We start from the raw sequence: 22,863 nt of genomic DNA on the forward strand, positions 1-22,863 counted from the left end.
ACCTGGTTTTGACATTTCTGTCCTCTCAAATTTTAGAACAATTTCAAAACTTCCTTTTATCTCAAAGATTTTAGAAAAAGTTGTTTTTAGTCAGTTGAATGTGTTTTTAGATAAACATAAAATCTTTGAGGTGTTCCAGTCAGGTTTTAAATCCCAGCACAGCACAGAAACTGCACTACTGAAAGTTCTTAATGATATTCTTTTAGCCACAGACTCTGGCCACTGTGTCATCCTGGTCATGCTCGACCTCACTGCGGCCTTTCACACAGTGGACCATAATATCCTCCTGTCTCGCCTAAAAGACTGTGTGGGAATCCAGGGCAGTGCGTTACAGTGTTTTAGGTCATACTTGATGGGGAGAAGTTTTAATGTCTGTGTGGGGTCTGCAGAGTCCTCTGCTGCCCCTCTCACCTGTGGAGTGGCCCAAGGCTCTATTTCGGCCCCACTCCTCTTCTCCCAGTACCTCCTTCCTCTCGGGTCCATTCTCCACAAACATGGTGTCTCTTTCCATTTTTATGCAGATGACTTGCAAATTTACATGCCCTTAAAACGAACGCAAACTCATTCTGTTCAACAACTTTTAGACTGTGTTGAGGAAATTAAATCCTGGCTGTCAGCAAATCTGCTACATTTTAATGACTCTAAGACAGAGGTCATACTGTTCGGGCCCAGTGATGCCTCTGCTGCTGATGTATATCTGGGTGTCCTGACACAATATAAAAAGTCCACTGTGACAAATCTGGGCGTAAAATTGGACTCCAATCTGAAACCTGATGCTCAGATCAGTGCAGTTGTCAAAGCGAGCTTTTTTCAACTGAGACAACTGGCGAAAGCCAAACCATTCCTTTCTCGGCATCACTTTGAGATTTTAAGTCACGCTTTTATTATGAATCGTCTAGACTATTGCAATACACTTTATTTTGGGCTCAGCCAGGTGTCTCTTGCACGACTGCAGCTTGTACAGAATGCTGCTGCATGGCTTTTAACTGGTACTAAGAAACGGGAGCACATTACTACAAAGTCATTGCACTGGCTCCTGATTAGTTTTCGCATTGATTTTAAAATTCTCTTATTTGTTTTTAATATCTCTTCATGGTCTCGCCCCTGCTCGCTCTGTCAGGTCAGCTGACCAGTCTCTCTTCATCATCCCAAAAACACAGAGAAAACTCAGGGGGGACCGTTCCTTCTCTGTCGCGAGTCCTAAACTGTGGAACGAATTGCCTTTGCAACTTAGACAGATTGATTCTTTTATGGTTTTTAAGTCATCACTTAAAACACATCTTTTTACTTCGGCTTTTAACTCAGTTTGAGTTGTTGACTTTTATTTGTTTTATTTATCTTACTCCTGACTGGTGTTTTTATTGTACTGTTTTTATATTCCTGTGTTATATCAAATTTATATTTATTTTATTTTATTAGTAATTTAATCTACACTTGATAGGCTGTGTACAGCACTTTGGCTGACCTTGTTGTTTTTAAAAGTGCTCTATAAATAAAGATGGATTGGATTGATTGGTTCTTTGGATCCATCCATTCTTATTTTTCTGTATTAGTTAATTGAGATGTAGGTCTGCAGTTTTATGGAGGTGCTTGTGTGAGTATAAGGATAATGGGGGATGGTACAACATGAGGTCATGGGGTCAACAGAAAGGGATCAGGAGAGGTTATGATCCAGATTCATGGCACATCATGACTTTCAGCCTGGCTGCTGATGGAACTGCATAATGGATGGAATGCTTTCTCTTGTTTCCACCATTTTCTTTTTGGTATTTATCAGGAAGTAAAAAACAAATCATACAAACATGTAAGATAATTTTTTGTTTTTCAGGAATTAAAATATATAAATATCATTAAGCAGACTGAACACAAATTTACAACCAAACCATAACATGACAGGAGGTGGAGAGGCAACCCCCTCAGCCAATCACAAATCAATAACCTTTGTAAGTCACAACAGCTCTATTAACTAGTGACAGCTGTCATTGATTAGAGTGAGTTGGGGGTGTTGTTAGGAGGGATGGTGATTTTATTATTTAGACATGACACTTCTTTAAGCCACTGGAGCAGAAAATATATAAATAATGAAGCAAATATTATACTTACAGAAATAATTAGTGACAGTGAAGGAGAATATGGCACCAAAGGACAAATGGCTGCTTTCCAAAGCAGAGATTGGAGGGATTGGTAGTAATGTCTTGTTTGCAGACATATTTCTGCTTTTAATATCCACCTATAAAGAAAGGAATCTCCACAGCTGTCCATGTCAGTAACTCATGATCTTTAATTAATAGGCAACATTCTGAATTATGCTCTTTATGATCTATAAAAAAAATACAAGAACAAATAATTCGAACAAAGCCAAGGCATATGTGTAATTCATAGAACCCTTAAACATGATCTTCAAGGTTAAAGGTTAAAAAGGTTAAAAAGTGACAAAACATATAAATTTACATAACAAATAATAAAGTAAAAGGTATTTTACTAGCTGCAGACGTGCAAATGAATGACTTTGCCTTTGTGTTTATTAGACAGTATAACCAATTTTACAATAAAACATGTTGAACACAGTACACATCTGTTTTTGAGCCGGTTATGGCTTTATTTCTGCTGTCTTTAGCTTCTTGTTTTATTTTGAAAGTCTGGTGTTCCCTTTGTGTCTGTATGTGTTTTCCCTGATTGTTCTCAGCTGTGTCTTCCTTGTGTGTGTAATTTTTTCATTTTTTTTATTTTAGATACTTTAGTAATCCCAGAGGGAAATTGTTTAAGGCTGCTGCCAAGCAGTGTCATACAATGACCAGCAAGTTGCGCCACACCAGTGAATACACTGGAGGCTATGCAGGTAAAGTGTAAAGTACCTAGAAGTGACCATCGACAGCAGACTAAGCTGGAGGACCAACAGCACAGCTGTGTACAAGAAGGCCTGCATCAGACCCTACTTCCTGAGGAAGCTGAGGTCCTTCAACGTGTGTAGCAAGATGCTGGAGATTTTTTACCAGTCTGCTGTTGCCAGCATGATCTCTCCTCTGTGGTCTGACAGAGTTTGCACAAGGTTTAACTTTCAAATTGCCCACTTTTTTTTGTACTCATATTTTAAATTTCTATTTTCTGTAAATAATGTCTATACTGTTTATTTTTATAGGTATAGGCTAAGTGCATTGCTGCTGTAATATCAAACAGATATTCTATTCTATTCTATTCTATTTAAGCATAACACACTTTGCATTTCCATTATTTCTTCTGTCTCAAATTCTGTTACAGCATGCACTTCCTGTTCCAAATAAAATGATAATCCATATATTTTCTTCAGTTTTAGCTGTTAGGATGCTGCTGCAGTACAAACTGATTTCTCCTCGGGGATCATTAAGCTTTCATCTTTTGGGGGGAAGAGGTGCCAGCTGGGTTGGGGACAGATTGCATTACCCAGCTGAAGCACACAGAGTAAATGGAAACCTCTAACACAGTCCTTCTGAGCAGATCACACTCAATTTCTGTAAAAAGTAAAACTTTTACAAAGCTTTCCTGTCATCTAAACTTTCATCATTCTGTATATCACTGCAGTTTCGATTTTTTCTTTTTGTGTTTGTCTTCTTTATTTTGCCATTTCTCCATATGGTGTGCTAAAATAGTACTAAAAAGTAGGGATGTCCCGATCAGGTTTTTTTGCCCTCGAGTCCGAGTCCGAGTCATTTGATTTTGAGTATCTGCCGATACCGAGTCCCGATCCGATACTTTCTATAAAGGCACTCATTGCGGCAAAACCTGTGTGTGTGTGTGTGTGTGTGTGTAGGCCTGTCACGATTTCTAAAGATCATTTAACACTGGAAAGGCCCCCAATCATCAACACTATTATTATTATTGTTATTATTAATGATATTAATATTATTATTATGAGTAGTGGTAGGCCTATTACCATGGCTTATCTGAGCATAGTCAATGGAGTTAAGTCAAACCAACTAGCACGTCATGAGCAACAGAGCCAAACAACACGCACTCTACCTGTGCGCACATGTGTTTGTGTGCGCACGCGTTTGCGTGTGTGTATGCGCATCAGCGAATTTTAAAAACGCCACCATGTAGACAGAAACACATAAAATAGCAGAGATGGCACAAGAGGACTGGGCAAGAGGACTAGACTGGGTGGCGCTGCCGCGAGTGCCGCCGGTAAAAAGGCAGAGAACTTCACTCGTACAACGCGGACTCTCTCTGATGGCACGTTATTCATGAGCATGTTTAGTCTTGTGGTGAATTGTGTGGAAGTGTTGAACCAGTGTTGTGCAGCTTCACAGCTCTCTGTGTTGCTGTAACCAGCGTCCAATCCCTGCAGCGCTGTGACGCACCGTGGCGACGCAGACAGCGAGCTGACCGTGGTCTGCTCAGAACATCCCGTAAACGTCACACAATGAGTTAAAAAAATAAGAACTACCTGTTGATTTGACACATTTTAAGACAGAAGCCGCGGGACATTTTAAATTGGACTTTGCACACTTTATACGCTACGAGTCTGAAATCACGTAATCGGGCCCGATTTCCGATCATGTGATCGGATCGGGACATCCCTACTAAAAAGATCAACAGTTTTGAACAATTTTCTAAATATTTATTTTTATTTTAGGAATTTTTAAAAGTACCTGCTACATCGACGTACGCTGGTTTCCTTTCGATGTGCAGCGCTGTGACCTGAAGTTTGGCTCGTGGACGTATGGCGGCTGGTCTCTGGACCTGCAGATGATTGAGGCTGACATCACCGGATACATTGCCAATGGAGAATGGGATCTTGTGGGTAAGTCCAACTTCTTCCACTTTTCATATGAACACTTGGCTCTTGGTTATTGACACTGACTCAATATTTAGAAACCTTAAATGGACTTGGTGGTTAAATAGCTTTGGAATTACTTTATTGGGTTCTAAGAAAACACACAGAATTTCTGTTTTAAAGTATAGGTATGACTTGTACTCCTGATGAAATTTCATAACAGATGCACTGCAGATCCACCAACAATGTCATAGGTGTTTGCAGTTTTTTAACTAAATTATGTAGGTTAAGTGACAGAAAAAAAAAACTTGTGGCCACTATATAGATATAATGTTTGCACATCAGTACTATGATAAATTCAAGCGGCAACCTCCATGGGTCAGACTTGAAGCCCATGCGGAAGTATCAGAACTGTAGTTCACGCTGCAGTCGCCAGGGGCTGGCTCTAGTAGCGAGTCATTTCCCATAGTTTTAATTATATTCAGACTTAAAATTACGCATAATTATGGGCATTACTTAGAGTATCACAGCACGAGTTTCCTGCTTCCTCATTCTCCCCCACCCTCTAAACTCTGTGCTAGGTATGTGTGTACTGTAACTCTGCCAACATGTGTCCTGGAGCGTCCTAGAGCCTCCCACCGAGCCTCAAAACAGTTCTTCAAAAACAAATGGGTGACGTCACAGAAGCTTGTCCATAGCTTTTTCTGTCAATGGTTCAGTCATGATCATGGCATGGGTATAATGTACATAAAGTTAAGAAAAGATCTTGTTCTGAGACTAATAATTGGACAAATAGAAATGTTTTATCATATTTGGGAGATTGTTATTGTGTTGTATTGTAGTACTGCTCAATGACTTCACTTCACCTGGTGTGTTATCTGACATCAAATGGAGGAGCTTTTTTGAATGAGTAGAACATGGCTGCTGGCATACACAGTTGCTAAAATCAGTGAGCAGTAAGATGGTTTCATATCAGCAAGTACCGTAATTAAATCCGCCTGCTGCTGCTGAGCATGCAGGGCCTGCAGGGTCAGCAGATCAGTGAAGTGCTTCTATCTCCATCACCTGCGGTCCATGTTTATACCAGACTCTCATAAATGCCAATTCATGCACAACTGAGTGGAACAATTGAGTGACATTTGTATCATCAGACTACTTTGATTATTATCAGGGAGCTAATGCTATTGCTAAGAGGCAGAGATGTACAGTCAAGTTCATAAATACTGGTACAATGATGAGCAGCTTTGGCTTTGATTCAAAGGTTTTGACAAGTGTGGTATTAACCATTCAGGAATTATAAACATGGTGGTTTTGAGTTTTACATTTGGTAGGTCTTAACTGGTAGTGTCAAAATGAGGCTTAAAGAGGTGTCTATTCCAGTAAAGTAGGCCATTATTAGTCTGAAACAACAAAATAAATCCATCAGAGAGAAGTTAAAACACTGGGAGTGTTCAATACAACAGTCAGAAACATTCTTAAAAGGAATGGTTGATTTTAAAGTGCTTTATAAATAAAGCTGAGTTGAGTTGAGTTGAGAATGAATGAACAAGCTCAGCAGCAGTAAAAGGACCTAGAAGACCACGCTAAACTTTTCAGTGTAAAATTCTATCTCACTAACCCAATTTTGACCATGGTACAAGCTCAAAAGGTAGAACAACCACAGACTACAAAACCTCTGCAGATGACCCAGCATCCCTGGACTGGAGCCGGATGGATTCCTCTAATACAGAACCATTGTTGCCAACTAATGAAGAGTGCATCATGATCCACAGTCTCATGGGAGCTGAGCGAGTATGAATTGTAAAGGGAGATAGCAGACCCTGGATGCCAACCTTTCTTCAAAGACGCTGCTCAGCCAATGGGCCGTTGAACATAATTGAAAAGGGCATTTACCTTCTGCTAGCAATTAATCAGAAAAATAACCAGAAAAAGTAGAGGTGCTTTATTTGGACAATAAGGAAGTTTTCTCAAAAATTATTATTATTATTATTAATAATAATAATAATTAAAGCTGCAAGCAGCGATGACGGGCCCTCGCAGCCCTTGCGGTCCGCGGGACCAGCAGCCACCGCCTCTCCTATCGTCCCACGACCTCTCTCCCAGCTGTACCGGCAAGAGCTGTGTTCTGCAGGGCTGAAGAGTACAGCAAAACACACATGTAGAAAAGACAGGTCCTCCGGCCAGTAGGTGGCGCAGTGACTGTAGCATGTCAGCATGTCAATCTGTGCAGCGTCCGATGGTAAGCATGACTGTAAAGTGTCATCCGCATAGGATGAAGTATGTGGGAGATACAGCCACAAATACATGTATTTCCTGTGAGTTGGCGAAGGGTCAACTTCGTGGTGGTGCCACTGCCAGACCGTGTGACGAAGTGCTGCGTTTTTGATAACTTTTGGTCCCTAATGCCTTAAGAGTAAGCAGAAGTTTCAGGCGGATTGTAGAAATCCTCTAGGAGGAGTTCGAAAAAGTGCGGGGAGTGAAAACTGCAAAATGGCGCAGTTTTTTCAAAATGGCGGACTTCCTGTGCGTTTTAGAGGATACCTCCAAGAGACTTTTTTTCTTGTGTAGAGGTGATACATATGCGTACCAATTTTCATGTCTGTAGGTCAAACGGGGAAGCAGATCTCATTCAAGGGGGCGCTACTGAGCCATGTGGCCACGCCCAAATATGACGATGAGGTGATATGAAAAGGTGTACAGGGGCTGATGTCATGATAGAGTAAGAGGCAGGTAGGATGAACAAATCAAGAAACACAGCAGCTTTCTCTATGGTGGCGAAGGGTCACCTTTGTGGCGAGGCCCCGCCCACACGGTGTAACATCGAGCTGCGTTTTTGATAACTTTTGCTCAGCCATGTCTTTAAAACCAGGTGACAAAATCTCAGGTCTGTCAGAGTATTTCCCTAGGAGGAGTTCGTTCAAATACGAGGTGTGGAAAATGGAAATCGGACTGAACACAATTCATACCGCCAGTAGGTGGCGCTATGAGAGTTTCTGGTCATTAGCATATCAATCTGTTCAGAATGACAGGCTCAGCATGCCTGATTTTTCTCATCCACATTGGATGAAGTATGTGGGAGATACAGCCACAAACACATCCATTTCGTGTGCATTGGCGAAGGGTCAACTTCGTGGTGGCGCCACGGCCAGACCGTGAGAGGAAGTGCTGCGTTTTTGATAACTTTTGGTCCCTGACCCCTTAAGGGCGAGTGCACCAATTTTCAGCCGTATCAAGCAATTCCCGTAGGAGGAGTGCGCAAAACTGCGGGGTGTGCAAATTGGAACATGGCGTGGTTTTTCCGAGATGGCCGACGCCCTGTAGGGGGTAGAATTTTTTTTCCAGAGGCATGTTTCCTGGCATGAGGCGATACATCAGCGTACCAATTTTCATGGTCGTAGCTGTTACGCTGAATATTTTCAAATTCCAGGGGGCGCTGTAGAGCCATTTTGCAAGTCACTGTCGTGGCGACAGTTTCAGATCGCCATTTTTCGCGAACCAGACCTGTGTGCCAAATTTGGTGAGTTTTTGAGCACGTTCAGGGGGTCAAATTTGCGTCGAATGACGCGGAAGAAAAAAAGAGAATAATAAACGCTTGCATTTCAATAGGGCTCTTGCACCATTCGGTGCTCGGGCCGTAATTAAAGCTACAAGCAGCGATGACGGGCCCTCGCAGCCCTTGCGGTCCGCGGGAGTAGGTGGAGTAGGTGGCGCTATGAGAATTTCTGGTCATTAGCATATCAATCTGTTCAGAATGACAGGCACAGCGTGCCTGATTTTTTTCATCCACATCGGATGAAGTATGTGGGAAATACAGCAACAAACACATCCATTTCCTGTGCGTTGGCGAGGGGTCAACTTCGTGGTGGCGCCACAGCCCCCGACCCCTGAAGGGTGAGCACACTAATTTTCAGCCGTATCAAGCAGTTCCCCTAGGAGGAGTTCGCAAAAGTGTGGGGTGTGCAAATTGGAACAAGGCGTGGTTTTTTCAAAATGGCGGACTTGCTGTACATTGTAGATTTTTTGTCCAAGAGGCTTTTTTTCTTGTCACAAGGCGATACATCAGTGTACCGAGTTTCAGGTCTGTAGCAGTTGCAGTGAATATTTTCACACTTTAGAGGGCGCTGCTGAGCCATGCAGCCACGCCCGCCAATGGCGACAGTGTCAAGTAAAAATTTTAGTTGGGGGACAATTTTGGGTAAAGTTTGGTGAGTTTTGAGCACGTTCAGGGGGTCAAAAGCGCGTCCAAAGACGCGGGAGAATCATAATAATTAAAGCTGCAAGCAGCGATGATCGGGCCCTCGCACTCCACGCGACCGCCCCCTCCCCGTCACGCTGTCCCTTCTCTCACCCGCTCCCCCCACAAGCTGCGGCTATTTTGCCAGCGGTGGGAAAAAGCCGGCAGACAGAAGCAGAGATGTGTCAGTGCAACAAATCTTTCAATATATGTAAAAATTGTTAGTGTGCAGTAACCTCCTCTTTACAGTAGGTGGCGCTGTCCACAGATGTCCACACGTGGTCGGGGTCGGGTCTGTATTACATGTAAACAATTTGAGGATTTTAGGAGCATCCGTGGTGGACTTATATCAGTTGCAGTACCGTATGTGTCCACTGGGTGGAGCCAGACACCATGAGAATAGTGGAGACCTGTCTGTGCATCAAACCTCAAAAAACATTTGATTCATACATGAAAAATGTCCAGAAGCAGTTACTTCCGGTTTCCTCTAGGTGGCGCTGTGCAGGTGACTCATGAGCATGCAGACGTGTGGGGGGACGGACCGTTAGGACATTAAAAAAATTTGAGGACGCTAGGACGATGCATGGCGAAGTTATAAGCAGTTGATGTTTCATGGCGAAGGTTCAACAGTCGCCACCGCCACGGGTAGCATGATACAGGAATCCACACAGGTGTCTCTGTGGGACTTCAAATCTGTGATCCTCATTTGGCTGTGTAATGATAGGGAAGGATTAAACAGAGTGCATGTCAGTGAAGAACATGGCACTTCCTGTCTCCACCACAAGGGAGCGCCATAGATCATGATGACATAGAGACGTTCAGGGAGGGGCTCTGACCACGTGTAGAAAGTTTGAAGCCGTTTGGAGCAAGTATGTAGGAGAGAGAGCTATTCGTGTGTGAATGGCGAAGTGACGCCACAGCGGCCACGCCCTTTAACTTAGAGAAAAGCTTTTGATAACTTTTGATCAGCATGGTCTCTAGGTGACAGCGACCGAATATGAAGTCAATCGGTCGAAATCCCTAGGAGGAGTTCGTCCGCATACCAAAGGTGGAAATCGCTGAAATTTGACCGCCTAAATCAAAATGGCTGACTTCCTGTGTGGTCTAGATCAGTGGTGCAAGAGACTTTTATGTGCGCCTGGGTGTGTTCTGTGTGTGTGCCGATTTTTGTCTTCCTACTCCAAAAAAACCCCTATGGAGAGGGGTATTTTACAAATTCAAGGGGGCGCCATTGAGCCATTTTGCCCCGCCCACTTACGAGACCCCCATCAGTTGCTAGTACATGCCCCCGAGAATGTGTGTATGAATTTTCATGATCATAGAAGGTCATTAAGGTCATTAAATACTCAAACGTAATCTCACGGCGAAGGATCGACAGTTGGCGCCCTGCCACACGGACACCATTGCACGCAGCTTCACAGCCTTCATAGTGTAGCTTCACCAACTAGTTGGGAAGGTTCTAGAGGTGAAATGAAGTTGATGCTGTCAACTATGTAGGAGCAGTACACATCAGAGTAAAAAGAGGCCATTTCCTGTTACCAGCAGGGGGCGCCACGGGTAAGTAAGGGTTTCAACATATGGAGGTGTTCAGGGCGGAGCCCTCGTCATGCTCATAAAGTTTGAAGACGTTTGGAATAAGTATGCAGGCGTGAGAGCCGTTCAAAGTTACATGGCGAAATCATGAATCGTCGCCAGACTTTGGCGAGCCACAGAGGCCACGCCCTGTAAGTTAGAGAAAAGCTTTTGATAACTTTTCATCAGCAGGTCCTTTAGGTGACCTCCAGCAAATTTCAGGTCAATCGGGCTACAGCTCTAGGAGGAGTTCGCTCACATACCAATGGTGTAAATCGCCAAAATCGCCATTTTCCATCCAAGATGGCGGACTTCCTGTTGGGTTAAGGTCATGGTGTCAAGAGACTTTTTGGTGCGTCTTGGTATGATAAACGTGTACCGATTTTCGTGCACCTACTCCAAACTAAGCCAAATGCGAGGGGTGTTTTGAAAATTTCAAGGGGGCGCTGTAGAGCCATTTTGCCCCGCCCCTTTGCAGCGACCACAAAATATCAAATTTTTCGCCACCCCTGATGAGTGTGCAAAGTTTCGTGAGTTTTCGTGCATGGCAAAGGGGTGAAAAATGCAGTTAAACAGGCAGGCAAATAATAAGAATAATAATAATTAAAGCTGCAAGCAGCGATGATCGGGCCCTCGCACTCCGCGCGACCGCCCCCTCCCCGTCATGCCGTCCCTTCTCTCACCCGCTCCCCCCACAAGCTGCGGCTATTTTGCCAGCGGTGGGAAAAAGCCGGCAGACAGAAGCAGAGATGTATCAGTGCAACAAATCTCTCAATATATGTAAAAATTGTTAGTGTGCAGTAACCTCCTCTTTACAGTAGGTGGCGCTGTCCACAGATGTCCACACATGGTCGGGGTCGGGTCTGTATCACATGTAAAAAATTTGAGGATTTTAGGAGCATCCGTGGTGCAGTTGTAACAGCTGCAGTACCTTGTGTGTCCACTGGGTGGAGCCTAACACCATGAGAATAGTGGAGACCCGTCTGTGCATCAAACCTCAAAAAACATTTGATTCATACATGAAAAATGTCCAGAAGCAGTTTCTTCCGGTTTCCTGTAGGTGGCGCTGTGCAGGTGACTCATGAGCATGCAGACGTGTGGGGGGACGGACCGTTAGGACATGAAAAAAATTTGAGGACGCTAGGACGATGCACGGCGAAGTTATAAGCAGTTGATGTTTCATGGCGAATGTTCAACAGTCGCCACCGCCATGGGCAGCATGATACAGAAAACCACACAGGTGTCTCTGTGGGACGTCAAATCTGTGATCCTCATTTCGCTGTGTAATGACAGGGAAGGATTAAACAGAGTGCATGTCAGTGAAGAACATGGCACTTCCTGTCTCCACCACAAGGGAGCGCCATAGATTATGATGACATAGAGACGTTAAGGGAGGGGCTCTGACCACGTGTAGAAAGTTTGAAGCCGTTTGGAGCAAGTATGTAGGAGAGAGAGCTGTTCGTGTATGAATGGCGAAGTGACGCCACAGCGGCCACGCCCTTTAACTTAGAGAAAAGCTTTTGATAACTTTTGATCAGCATGGTATCTAGGTGACAGCGACCGAATATGAAGTCATTCGGTCGTAATCCCTAGGAGGAGTTCGTCCGCATACCAAAGGTGGAAATCGCTGAAATTTGACCGCCTAAATCAAAATGGCTGACTTCCTGTGTGGTCTAGATCAATGGTGCAAGAGACTTTTATGTGCGCCTGGACGTGTTCTGTGTGTGTGCCGATTTTAGTCTTCCTACTCCAAAAAAACCCCTATGGAGAGGGGTATTTTAAAAATTCAAGGGGGCGCCATTGAGCCATTTTGCCCCACCCACTTACGAGACCCCCATCAGTTGCTAGTACATGCCCCCGAGAATGTGTGTATGAATTTTCATGATCATAGAAGGTCGTTGAGGTCATTAAATACTCAAACGTAATCTCACGGCGAAGGATCGACAGTTGGCGCCCCGCCACACGGACACCATTGCACTTTTGATCAGCAGGTCCTTTAGGTGACCTCCAGCAAATTTCAGGTCAATCAGCTCTAGGAGGAGTTCGCTCACATACCAATGGTGTAAATCGCCAAAATCGCTAACTTCCATCCAAGATGGCGGACTTCCTGTTGGGTTAAGGTCATGGTGTCAAGAGACTTTTTGGTGTGTCTTGCTATGATAAACATGTGTACCGATTTTCGTGCACCTACTCCAAACTAAGCCAAATGCGAGGGGTGATTTGAAAATTTCAAGGGGGCGCTGTAGAGCCATTTTGCCCCGCCCCTTTGCAGCGACCACAAAATATCAAATTTTTCGCCACCCCTGATGATTGTGCAAAGTTTCGTGAGTTTTCGTGCATGGCAAAGGGGCGAAAAATGCAGTTAAACAGGCAGGCAAATAATAAGAATAGAAAACATTACAATTACAATAGGGCCTACAATAGGAGCTGTGGTCCGCAGGCCGGAAGAGCACAGCAAAACACACATGTACAAAAGACAGGTCCTCCGGCCAGTAGGTGGCGCAGTGACTGTAGCCTATCAGGAGGTCAATCTGTGCAGTGTCGATGTGCAGCATGACTGTAAGGTTTCATCCACACAGGATAAAGTATGTGGGAGACACAGGCAAAAACACATGTATTTCCTGTGGGTTTGCGTAGGGTCAACTTTGTGGCGGTGCCACGGCCAGACCGTGTGACAAAGTGCTGCGTTTTTGATAACTTTTGGTCCCTAATGGCTTAAGAGTAAGCAGACCAAGTTTCAGGTGGATTGGAGAAATCCTGTAGAAGGAGTTCGTAAAAGTGAGGGGAGTGAAAACTGCAAAATGGTGCAGGTTTTTTCAAAATGGCTGACCTCCTGTGCATTTTAGAGGATACCTCCAAGAGACTTTTTGTCTTGTCTGGAGGCGATACATATGTGTACCAATTTTCGTGTCTGTAGGTCAAACGGGGAAGCAGATCTCATTCCAGGGGGCGCTGCCGAGCCATTTGGCCACGCCCACATATGATGATGATATGAAAAGGTGCACAGGGGCTGATGTCATGATAGAGTAAGAGGCAGGTAGGATGAACAAATCAAGAAACACAGCAGCTTTCTCTATGGTGGCGAAGGGTCACCTATGTGGCGAGGCCCCGCCCACACAGTGTAACATCGAGCTGCGTTTTTGATAACTTTTGCACAGCCATGTCTTCAGAACCAGGTGACAAAATCTCAGGTCTGCCAGAGTATTTCCCTAGGAGGAGTTCGTTCAAATACAAGATGTGGAAGATGGATAATCAGGCTGAACACAATTCAGACCACCAGTAGGTGGCGCTATGAGCGTTTGTGGTCATTAGCATATCAATCTGTTCAGAATGGCAGGCTCAGCATGCCTGATTTTTTTCATTCACATAGGATGAAGCATGTGGGAGATACAGCCACAAACACATCCATTTCCTGTGCGTTGGTGAAGGGTCAACTTCGTGGTGGCGCCACAGCCAGACCGTATGACGAAGTGCTGCGTTTTTGATAACTTTTGGTCCCTGACCCCTTAAGGGCGAGTGCACCAATTTTCAGCCATATCAAGCAATTCCACTAGGAGGAGTTCGCAAAACTGCGGGGTGTGCAAATTGGAACATCGCGTGGTTTTTCCAAGATGGCCGACGCCCTGTAGGGGGTAGAATTTTTTTTCCAGAGGCATGTTTCTGGGCATGAGGCGATACATCAGCGTACCAATTTTCATGGTCATAGCTGTTACGCTGAATATTTTCAAATTCCAGGGGGCGCTGTAGAGCCATTTTGCAAGTCACTGTCGTGGCGACAGTTTCAGATTGCCATTTTTCGCGAACCAGACCTGTGTGCCAAATGTGGTGAGTTTTTGAGCAGGTTCAGGGGGTCAAAGTTGCGTCGAATGACGCGGAAGAAAAAAAGAGAATAATAAACGCTTGCATTTCAATAGGGCTCTTGCACCATTCGGTGCTCGGGCTCTAATAATAATAATAATTCCTTGCATTTCAATAGGGCTCTTGCACCTTTCGGTGCTCGGGCCCTAATAATAATAATAATAATAAAGCAAAAAACAATACATCAAGTCTTTAAGTTGAGTAATTTTAAAGGTCCACAAAAAGAGATGTCATTAGCACATAAATGAAGCACAAATAAGCCTGGCAGTAGCAGCTATTATTGAAACAGACTGTGTTACTATGAAGTAAAAAAAAAAAAAAAAAAAAACTTTAATATGCACCAATGAGCCGTCGGTGTATGTTAAACTCAATATCAACATCTGGAGACCGCATATATGCCTATTGTAATATATCATGTTGTTATTATTATGCTTTTAACATTATGGAAGCAGATTATTATTCCAGTAATAAAACTGGGCAGTCTGCTGAGGAGGATTTGATTTTCTGTTTCTGTGAAGGAATGAATCACCTTTTGTGAGCCATTTAGGATGAAATGGTGGATGTGACAAGACACAGAAGGAGACACAGATTCAAACTTGAACATTAGTGTTTTGAGCAAGAAAGAAAATGATGAGTTATTAAAACCCAGATATCTTAACATCTGTCAGGTTCTTTGATCTCTGCCTTACCTCTTTTATTTTTTGAAAATGTCAAATTCCTTGTATTTCTTACACTTTGTATCAATTGGCACAAATGTGTGTAATTATTATATTATATGATTGACCAAATATGGTAAATTCAGACTGATGTTTTCTTCACAGAGGTTCCTGGTCGGAGAAATGAGCGTTTCTACGACTGCTGCAAGGAACCATACCCTGATGTGACCTTCACCGTGGTGATGAGGAGGAGGACGCTTTATTATGGGCTCAACCTCCTCATCCCCTGTGTACTTATCTCCACTCTTGCTCTCCTCGTCTTCCTGCTGCCTGCTGACTCCGGAGAGAAGATCTCCCTAGGTGAGGGCTTTAATGATGCTGACTAGGTGTTTGTAGAATCAAAAAGGTTTATGCTTATGTGGATGCACAAAACAGTGGAAGAGGACTCAAACATCAGGGAGACAGGAAGAGAAATAATGAAGGGTTAAAGGGAGGTAGGTCATTACAAGAGCAAGATGGCAAGTGCAAAGGTGAGCTGATGACCCTCCCGTGGCAGCAGAAGGCAGTATAGGAGTCAGTCAAGGCAGGATAGAGTCAAAAACATGACAACCTGATCTCCTGTCCACTATTCCTTGTCCTCTATGGAAGGATGAGGAGACTTAGCAAGAGATAACTAGTCTGACCAGCCAGTCAGTCTGGTCTCAGTAGATTCAAGTTAGATTTCCAGGGGACAGTACCAACAGATGCAGAAAAACACTTCCCCTGCCTCTCCTGAGCCCCCACAACACTTTGTAAAGTAGCTGTTTGGAAATAAAAATGTGAAAGAATGAGAAAGAACAAGCTCATATACAAGTTTTATGACACACAATTGTGATGCTGATTAAGCTTTGTGTGTGTTAATGAGCTTTCTTTCTGTTTTTGTTTGGTTACTATTATTGATCTAGTTCCTTTTATCTAAAAAGTGTAAGAGGAAGAGAAGATGTCTATAAATCTCTGACCTTTGACTTCCTTACCCCATCACACATGGGAGCAGTGTAGCAGCTTAATCATTCTAATGAGTATGTTCCTACTGACCCCTAGATATGCTGATGTGCTGTTACCACCAAGCTTTAACTGTCAGACAGATGTCCACACATTTGTCTTTAGAGTCCTCTGGTATACAGAGGAGTTCATGGTCCACTCAATGACTGCAAGCTGTCCAGATCCTGTAGCTTTAAAACAAGTCCAAAACCATCAGTCCTCCACCACCGTGCTTGACAGTGTGTATGAGGTGTTTCTGTGTTTGGTTTTGATCTGGTGTGATCGTCGTATCTTCACTTCCTCTTACAGGTATCACAGTGTTGCTCTCTCTGACCGTCTTCATGCTGCTGGTAGCTGAGATTATGCCTGCAACATCAGACTCTGTTCCGCTTATAGGTGAGCCTCTTGCATATAATGTCATTATCCTTTATCTTTAATGACTGTGGGGATGGCTGTCGCTGAGGTGAGTGGTTGTCCATTAACCATAAGGTCGGTGGTTTGATCCCCTGCCCTGGCTGCAGGCCAATGTGTCCCCGGGCAATACACTGAAGTTGCTCCCAGTGGTTGGAAAAGCATTATACAAGTACAGACCATTTACCATTTAATACCCCCCCCCCAAAAAAAAAAAAATAATCCATTAACTTGCAAGGCTTCTGGATTAACAAACAATTAAACTGATTGATTGATGAAAAAACCAATGATTTTTTTGTTTCAGCACAGTACTTTGCCACAACCATGGTGATCGTGGGTCTGTCAGTTATCGCCACAGTTCTGGTTCTGCAGTATCATCACCACGACCCTGATGGAGGACACATGCCACAATGGGTCAGTCAGTCCTCCAACTCATCTCTTAATTGTGCATAGTGTGGGGTATTATGCATAGCTGAACCTGATTGAACCTGATCCTTTTAATTATGCATAGTGTGGGGTCATTTCTCTGTGGGAGGCATGTATGTTCTAGGCTACATAGTGTAGAGTCAGCTGTACTGAGTTTCTAGGTAATAACAGAGTGTTTTAACAAGCAGGAGCGAGTGTTTTTTTTTTCTCTGAGAGCTGATTTGCTTTAAGGAAAAGTCTGCAAATCTAGCTTCATACACATATGACCTTCAAACTAAATTCCACTTTAATGGAAGTTCTCTTGTTCAGATTCCCAAAGGGAGCTAGCGTGTGTGTAAGGGTTAAAAGTGTGGAGGTGAGTGCCCTGCTGAGATGTGTGCTATGAATGTGAATGTCCCTGCTGAGGAAGATGAAGGCTGACTGTTGAGCCGTGAAGGTGAAGCAGTGAGGCTAAGAGGACAAATCTGTCAGGCTCTGTGAAAGAGTCTAGAAACCCACCAACTGGACACCATGCACCCTGAGGACTCAGTGGACCATGTTGCTGAAGGCGTCATACCATAATAACACCTTCACTCAATTTGACATCCATTTGAGTCAGAAAAAAAGGCTTGTGGCTATGGTGACAACCTAGTTAGAAAGCTCCTGATTAGACATTTGAGCAATTTGAGCATCCTAACTTTGCTAGAATACAAAACATTGCAGGGTACTTGGCTAAATGTGCCTGTATTTGTCAGTATCCTGTATACTGTTGAAGAAAAAAAGTTTGCTGTAGTGGGTTGTTTAATAGCATACCAGTATATGGTGGACTTACAAAAATTGTCCCTGCTTATATTTGGGACAGGTGGCTATTTGGGGCAGGCCTTTAATTATTCTGAAAAAGCCATCCAGAACTATCTGAAAAGTTGTCCACATCCCTTCCATTATTAATCTCAATGTACATTTCTTTAGCCTTGTTTATGTGTCTCCATGACATCGTCACACGTTGGCATAAATTGTTGTTGTTATATTTATAGTTCAATCATGAGAGACTCAGCGAACTGAATGAGAAAGATTTATTAAGTACAAAGTTTGAATGTGCATTGGCGTCCTAGACCCCATCGTGAAGACCACATCCGGAAAGGGGGGAAAACGCATGAGGAGAGGCTGCTGGATCATAAGATCCCCCCTGGGGTCTAGACCTGGTGGTGGTGGAGAGCTGGAGGGCAAGAAATAGGAGGCCTTACTGGCGTGGATCTGGTGGTGCTTGGGGTGGAGGAGGGTTGCCGGGTTCGATCAGAAGACAGCTAGAGAAGAGACGAAGACTTTTAAATTTCGTGCTAAGCTGTGATTGGTCAGGAGAGGGATGGAAAGCGACAGCTGATTGGTGAGGGAGGTGCTTTCTATTAAGCACCTGACTAAGAGAGCGGAAGAGAGGGGGAGCAGAGGAGTGAGGGATAGAGGGAGAAAGATTAGGAAGCGGATAGGGATAAATGGTGAATGATGGGAGATGGGTCTTCCTGATTGAACTTACGCTGAGAGCTACATTTGTATATTTGCTCCTTACCTTACTTACCTACCTAAAATCCGACCCAGCATATAATTAAGGCCGGCCTTTATTTGTCCAAATCCATAATCGGACCGGGCCTGTAAACGGGACCGGCGTCAGTTCGGGGCTCGGCTATTATTTGAAGTTTTACGGTATGCTCATTATCTCAAATGTTAATAAGGCAATTTACCTTGTCATTGCTTTGCATGTGCCCTCTTTTTTGCATACAGTTGGTGACACTATTAGTGACAATGTTTAGCTTCCCTATAAAAATGTCATTCTTTTTTTAAATATTTTCCAAGGGCTGTTTAAGGGCTGTTTTTTTTACCAGTATTTCCCATGAGAAAGCCCTATTTACTTTACTTTGTACAGACCTCCAGAAATCATTTTGTCTCCAACTTTACATCCTTCATTAATAACACCCAAAATGTTAAGTTTAAAATAATAGACACTGGTGGCCATGAATGGTTATGAAATCACTATTCTTCTTCTTCTTTAGACCAGAGTGATTTTGTTGAACTGGTGTGCCTGGTTCCTGCGGATGCGGCGTCCTGGCAAATCAAAGGTCCGCCTTGCATGTCACAATGGCACCAAGCACCATCGCAGCAGCCTGTCCAGCCTGGAGCTCAGTGTCAGCCAGGGGTCACTGCGTCATCACCCACAGGTAACCAATGGCAACCTCCTCTACGTCGGCTTTCGCGGCATGGAGGGATTGCACTACGGCTCGCCTACCGAACCGGAGCTCCTCTGCTCACGCTTTGTGGCAGGTGATATTAGTGGTGAGGAAGATGTGCTGAGAACGGGAGCTGGGGCTGGAGCCACAGGAAGAGTGGTTGGAAGCTCCACCCTGGAAGTGGAGCTGAACCTGATTCTAGAGGAGGTCAGATACATTGCCAGGCGTTTCCGGGGGCAGGATGAGGAGGAGACGGTGTGCAGCGAGTGGAAGTTTGCTGCAGCTGTGATTGATCGGCTCTGTCTGGTGGCATTCTCTCTCTTCACCATTCTCTGCACCATCGGCATCCTCATGTCTGCTCCCAACTTTGTCGAAGCCATCTCCAAAGACTTTTTCAACTGACTGGCCTAACTGCTGTCTATGTTGTATTATACAACAAATTCCATATGCAAACCAGAGCACATATATCAATTACCATAATTTCCTTCTCTCACAAATGTATCGATTTTTAGAATGAGGTACAATGGATTCCACCTGGATTACGGCTGGGTCCCTGGACTCATCATTTTTTTTATGTGATTTTGTTCTTGGTGATGACAGGAATGTATATCCTATACAATGTGTAATCATGGATACAACAGACACAAATAAATAATTTCAGCAGATCAACACCACTCACAGTATTGTGGGAGCTGTTTGATAAACATGGTGGACTGGAAATGTCTCCAAACCATTTTTGTAGTTCAGACCAAGCACCACTGATCTATCTTTTTTTACACATTATTTTGTGTTTGCTCTGACCAACAACCACATGTGTCAGAAGACATCTTCCTTCAAACAATGTAGCAACTAAATATAGTATAGTACTTTGGGATCTGTTAATATTAATTCCAGAAACACTGTTTACTAACCTTATACAGTATGTGGTTAAGCTAGTCATTGATAATTATATGAAGTATACATTTTTAATCTGTCATATTGGTCACTTCTTCAATAAATTGCCACAGTAATACAGTAATGCAGCTGTCTTCACCAGGAAATCGTAACGTGAGGTTGGTATTTTGGCCCTTGAAAACTGAACACGTGTCCCCTGAACTGGCCCCAATGATAGCCAAAAAATGTGTTTTGGAATTTGTGTGGTTTAAGATGATCTTTACTTAAACACCTACCCTGTTTTTTATGCAAAAGCTCAAGCACAGTTTACTTTTTATGCCAAATTCAACCATGATCTATTGGACTCCTAGTGAAAGTCTGCCATGATTCAATTCTCCAACCTACCTCCTTTTTTTACAAGTGTATCCATCCTATGTTCGGATGATGTCATCCTACAATACTGCCATATGTTCCCTTCACATAAATGTAACCATGTGACATATGTGGATGCATTAATGACCAAGCATGACCTTTTTTCATGAGGACGTAAATATAAGGAATATAAGATTTAGTAGAATGAGTAATGTGGGACACTTATGCAATTTTTACATGAGTTTATTTGAGTTATATAAGCATCTTATATGATCATAAAAGACACTTTTTATAGTCTGAGAACTACAGTATATTAGCCTTGAGTTTGCCATATTGTGGGACTGCTCATGCTAAAATGTGGGATGGTTAAGCTTAGTAATACTTTTACTTTATGCAAATCAAATGTATCTAAAATTGCATAACATCCCTGCTTAGATTCATCACCAATTTTGTACAAAGACGACATAATTGCACTGGAGCTTAGGTGGCCCACTTTACATAGAATACTGTATTTGTGTGCGAGACTTGATTTTTATCCGGTTACTCAATAGTTGAATATTGTCCAGTCAGTTGCCAAACTGTGATTTCCCCACATTATCTGTCAGATTGGATGACTTCACTGTTTTACATTAGGTGTGGACTGCAGCACCACCCCTTCTCCTCTCCTCTCTCTCTCTCTGCTTAGCTTTGTTGAACCATTGTCTACAGAACACGTCTGCTTGTGTTCACACACCTTGTGGGTTTGTTCATTTATTTGGTGAGTTAGATTAAAAAGAAAATAATTGGAGTAGAATTTTGTGTGTGTGTGTGTGTGTGTGTGTGTCCCTCATTTTTGTTGTTGTTGGCCTAGAACCAGGTAAGTCAGGTAAGTATGGAACTGGGCAATGATAATTCAATTAGATTAAAACCAGCTACCAAAAAAAACAAATAAAAAACATGAATGGCTACAGATAGATTTCTACTCATCATGGCACTCTTGTAAAGCCAAAAGGAGCAATTTGGACTCTAAGCTAATCATGTCCTGACTCCAGTCCATATTTAACATACACAAAAAAATTAGGGAACACTAAAATAACACCTCCTAGATCTCAATAAATGAAATATTCCAGTTGAAAATCTTCATTCATTGCATAGTGGAACACATTGAGAACAAAATAACATAAAAATTATCAATATAAATCAAAATTATTAACTCATGGAGGTCTGGATTTGGAACCATACTCAAAATAAAAGTGGAAAATCACATACAGGCTGATCCAACTTGATTGGAAATTCCTCAAGACAAGTCAAAATGAGGCTCAGTAGTGTGTGTGGCCTCCACATGCTTGTATGACCTCCCTACAACACCTGGGCATGCTCCTGATGAGGCGGTGGATGTTGTCCTGAGGAATCTCCTCTCAGACCTGGATTAAAGCATCAGTCAACTCCTGGACAGTCTGTGGTGCAATGGTGTTGGTGGATGGAATGAGTGCTCAATTGTATTCAGGACTGGGGAACAGGCAGGCCAGTACATAGCATCAATATGCCAATGCCAGTCACCCTGCACGGTGTTAGGCTATAAGCACAAGCCCCACTTGTGGACATTGGGCTCTCATACCACCCTCATGGAGTCTGTTTCTGACAGTTTGAGCAGAAACATGCATATTAGTGGCCTGCTGGAGGTCATGTGGCAGGGTTCTGGCAGTGCTCCTCCTGCTCCTCCTTGCACAAAGGAGGAGGTAGCGGTCCTGCTGCTGGGTTGTTGCCCTCCTACGGCCCCTCCATGTCTCCTGGTGTACTGGCCTGTCTCCTGGTGTCTCCTCCATGCTCTGGACACTGTGCTGACAGACACAGCATACCTTCTTGCTGCAGCTCTCATTGATGTGCCATCCTAAATGAGCTGCACTACCTGAGCAACTTGTGTGGGTTGTAGACACTCATGCTTCCTCTAGGGGTGAGAGCACTGACAAAATGCAAAAGTGAGAAGAACATCAGGCAGAAAGGATGAGAACAGAGAAATGGTCAGTGTCAGCACCTGCAGAACCTCTCCTTTATAGGGGTTGCCTTGATAATTGCCTCTCATTTCTATCTGTTGTCTGTTCCATTTACACAACAGCAGCTGAAATTGATTCACAAACAGTGTTGACGTCCTAACTCGAAAGGCTGATTTCACAGAAGAGTGACTGACTTGGAGATACATTGTTTGAATTTTCTTTAAAATAGTAAAAAGTATGTCCAGCTTCTACTTATCTATCTGGGTTTTGTTACAAATGCAGTCCTTAGAAAATAATAAATATAAAATATTGCATACAGTATATATTCTTATATGCACATATATTATATACTATATAATGAGATGACATTTGGGCTAAATTTTCCTCTTCAAATTTATGCATTCATAAGAAATGGACACAAATTTACATGTATATAGTCAATCAGTAATCTAAAAATCTTTAATCTGTTAAATAAATTTATATAAATGCACTATTATTATCACATATGAGGTTTTTA

At 43.2% G+C, this 22,863-nt stretch overlaps 1 protein-coding gene across 1 annotated transcript in view; it reads left to right on the forward strand.

Moving 5' to 3' along the window:
- Window positions 1-19,530, forward strand: part of LOC114452113 (neuronal acetylcholine receptor subunit alpha-7) — a 49,298-nt gene extending 29,768 nt beyond the window's left edge. Inside the window, exons 6-10 of the mRNA XM_028431232.1 lie at window positions 4,613-4,780; window positions 15,239-15,433; window positions 16,403-16,489; window positions 16,809-16,918; window positions 18,955-19,530. Of these exons, the coding sequence (XP_028287033.1) occupies window positions 4,613-4,780; window positions 15,239-15,433; window positions 16,403-16,489; window positions 16,809-16,918; window positions 18,955-19,530 (1,136 nt within the window). The remainder of the gene's footprint in view (window positions 1-4,612; window positions 4,781-15,238; window positions 15,434-16,402; window positions 16,490-16,808; window positions 16,919-18,954) is intronic.
- The last annotated feature ends 3,333 nt before the right edge of the window (window positions 19,531-22,863 follow it).

The sequence above is a fragment of the Parambassis ranga genome, chromosome 19, assembly GCF_900634625.1.
Source record: "Parambassis ranga chromosome 19, fParRan2.1, whole genome shotgun sequence".
Lineage (NCBI taxonomy): Eukaryota > Metazoa > Chordata > Actinopteri > Ambassidae > Parambassis > Parambassis ranga.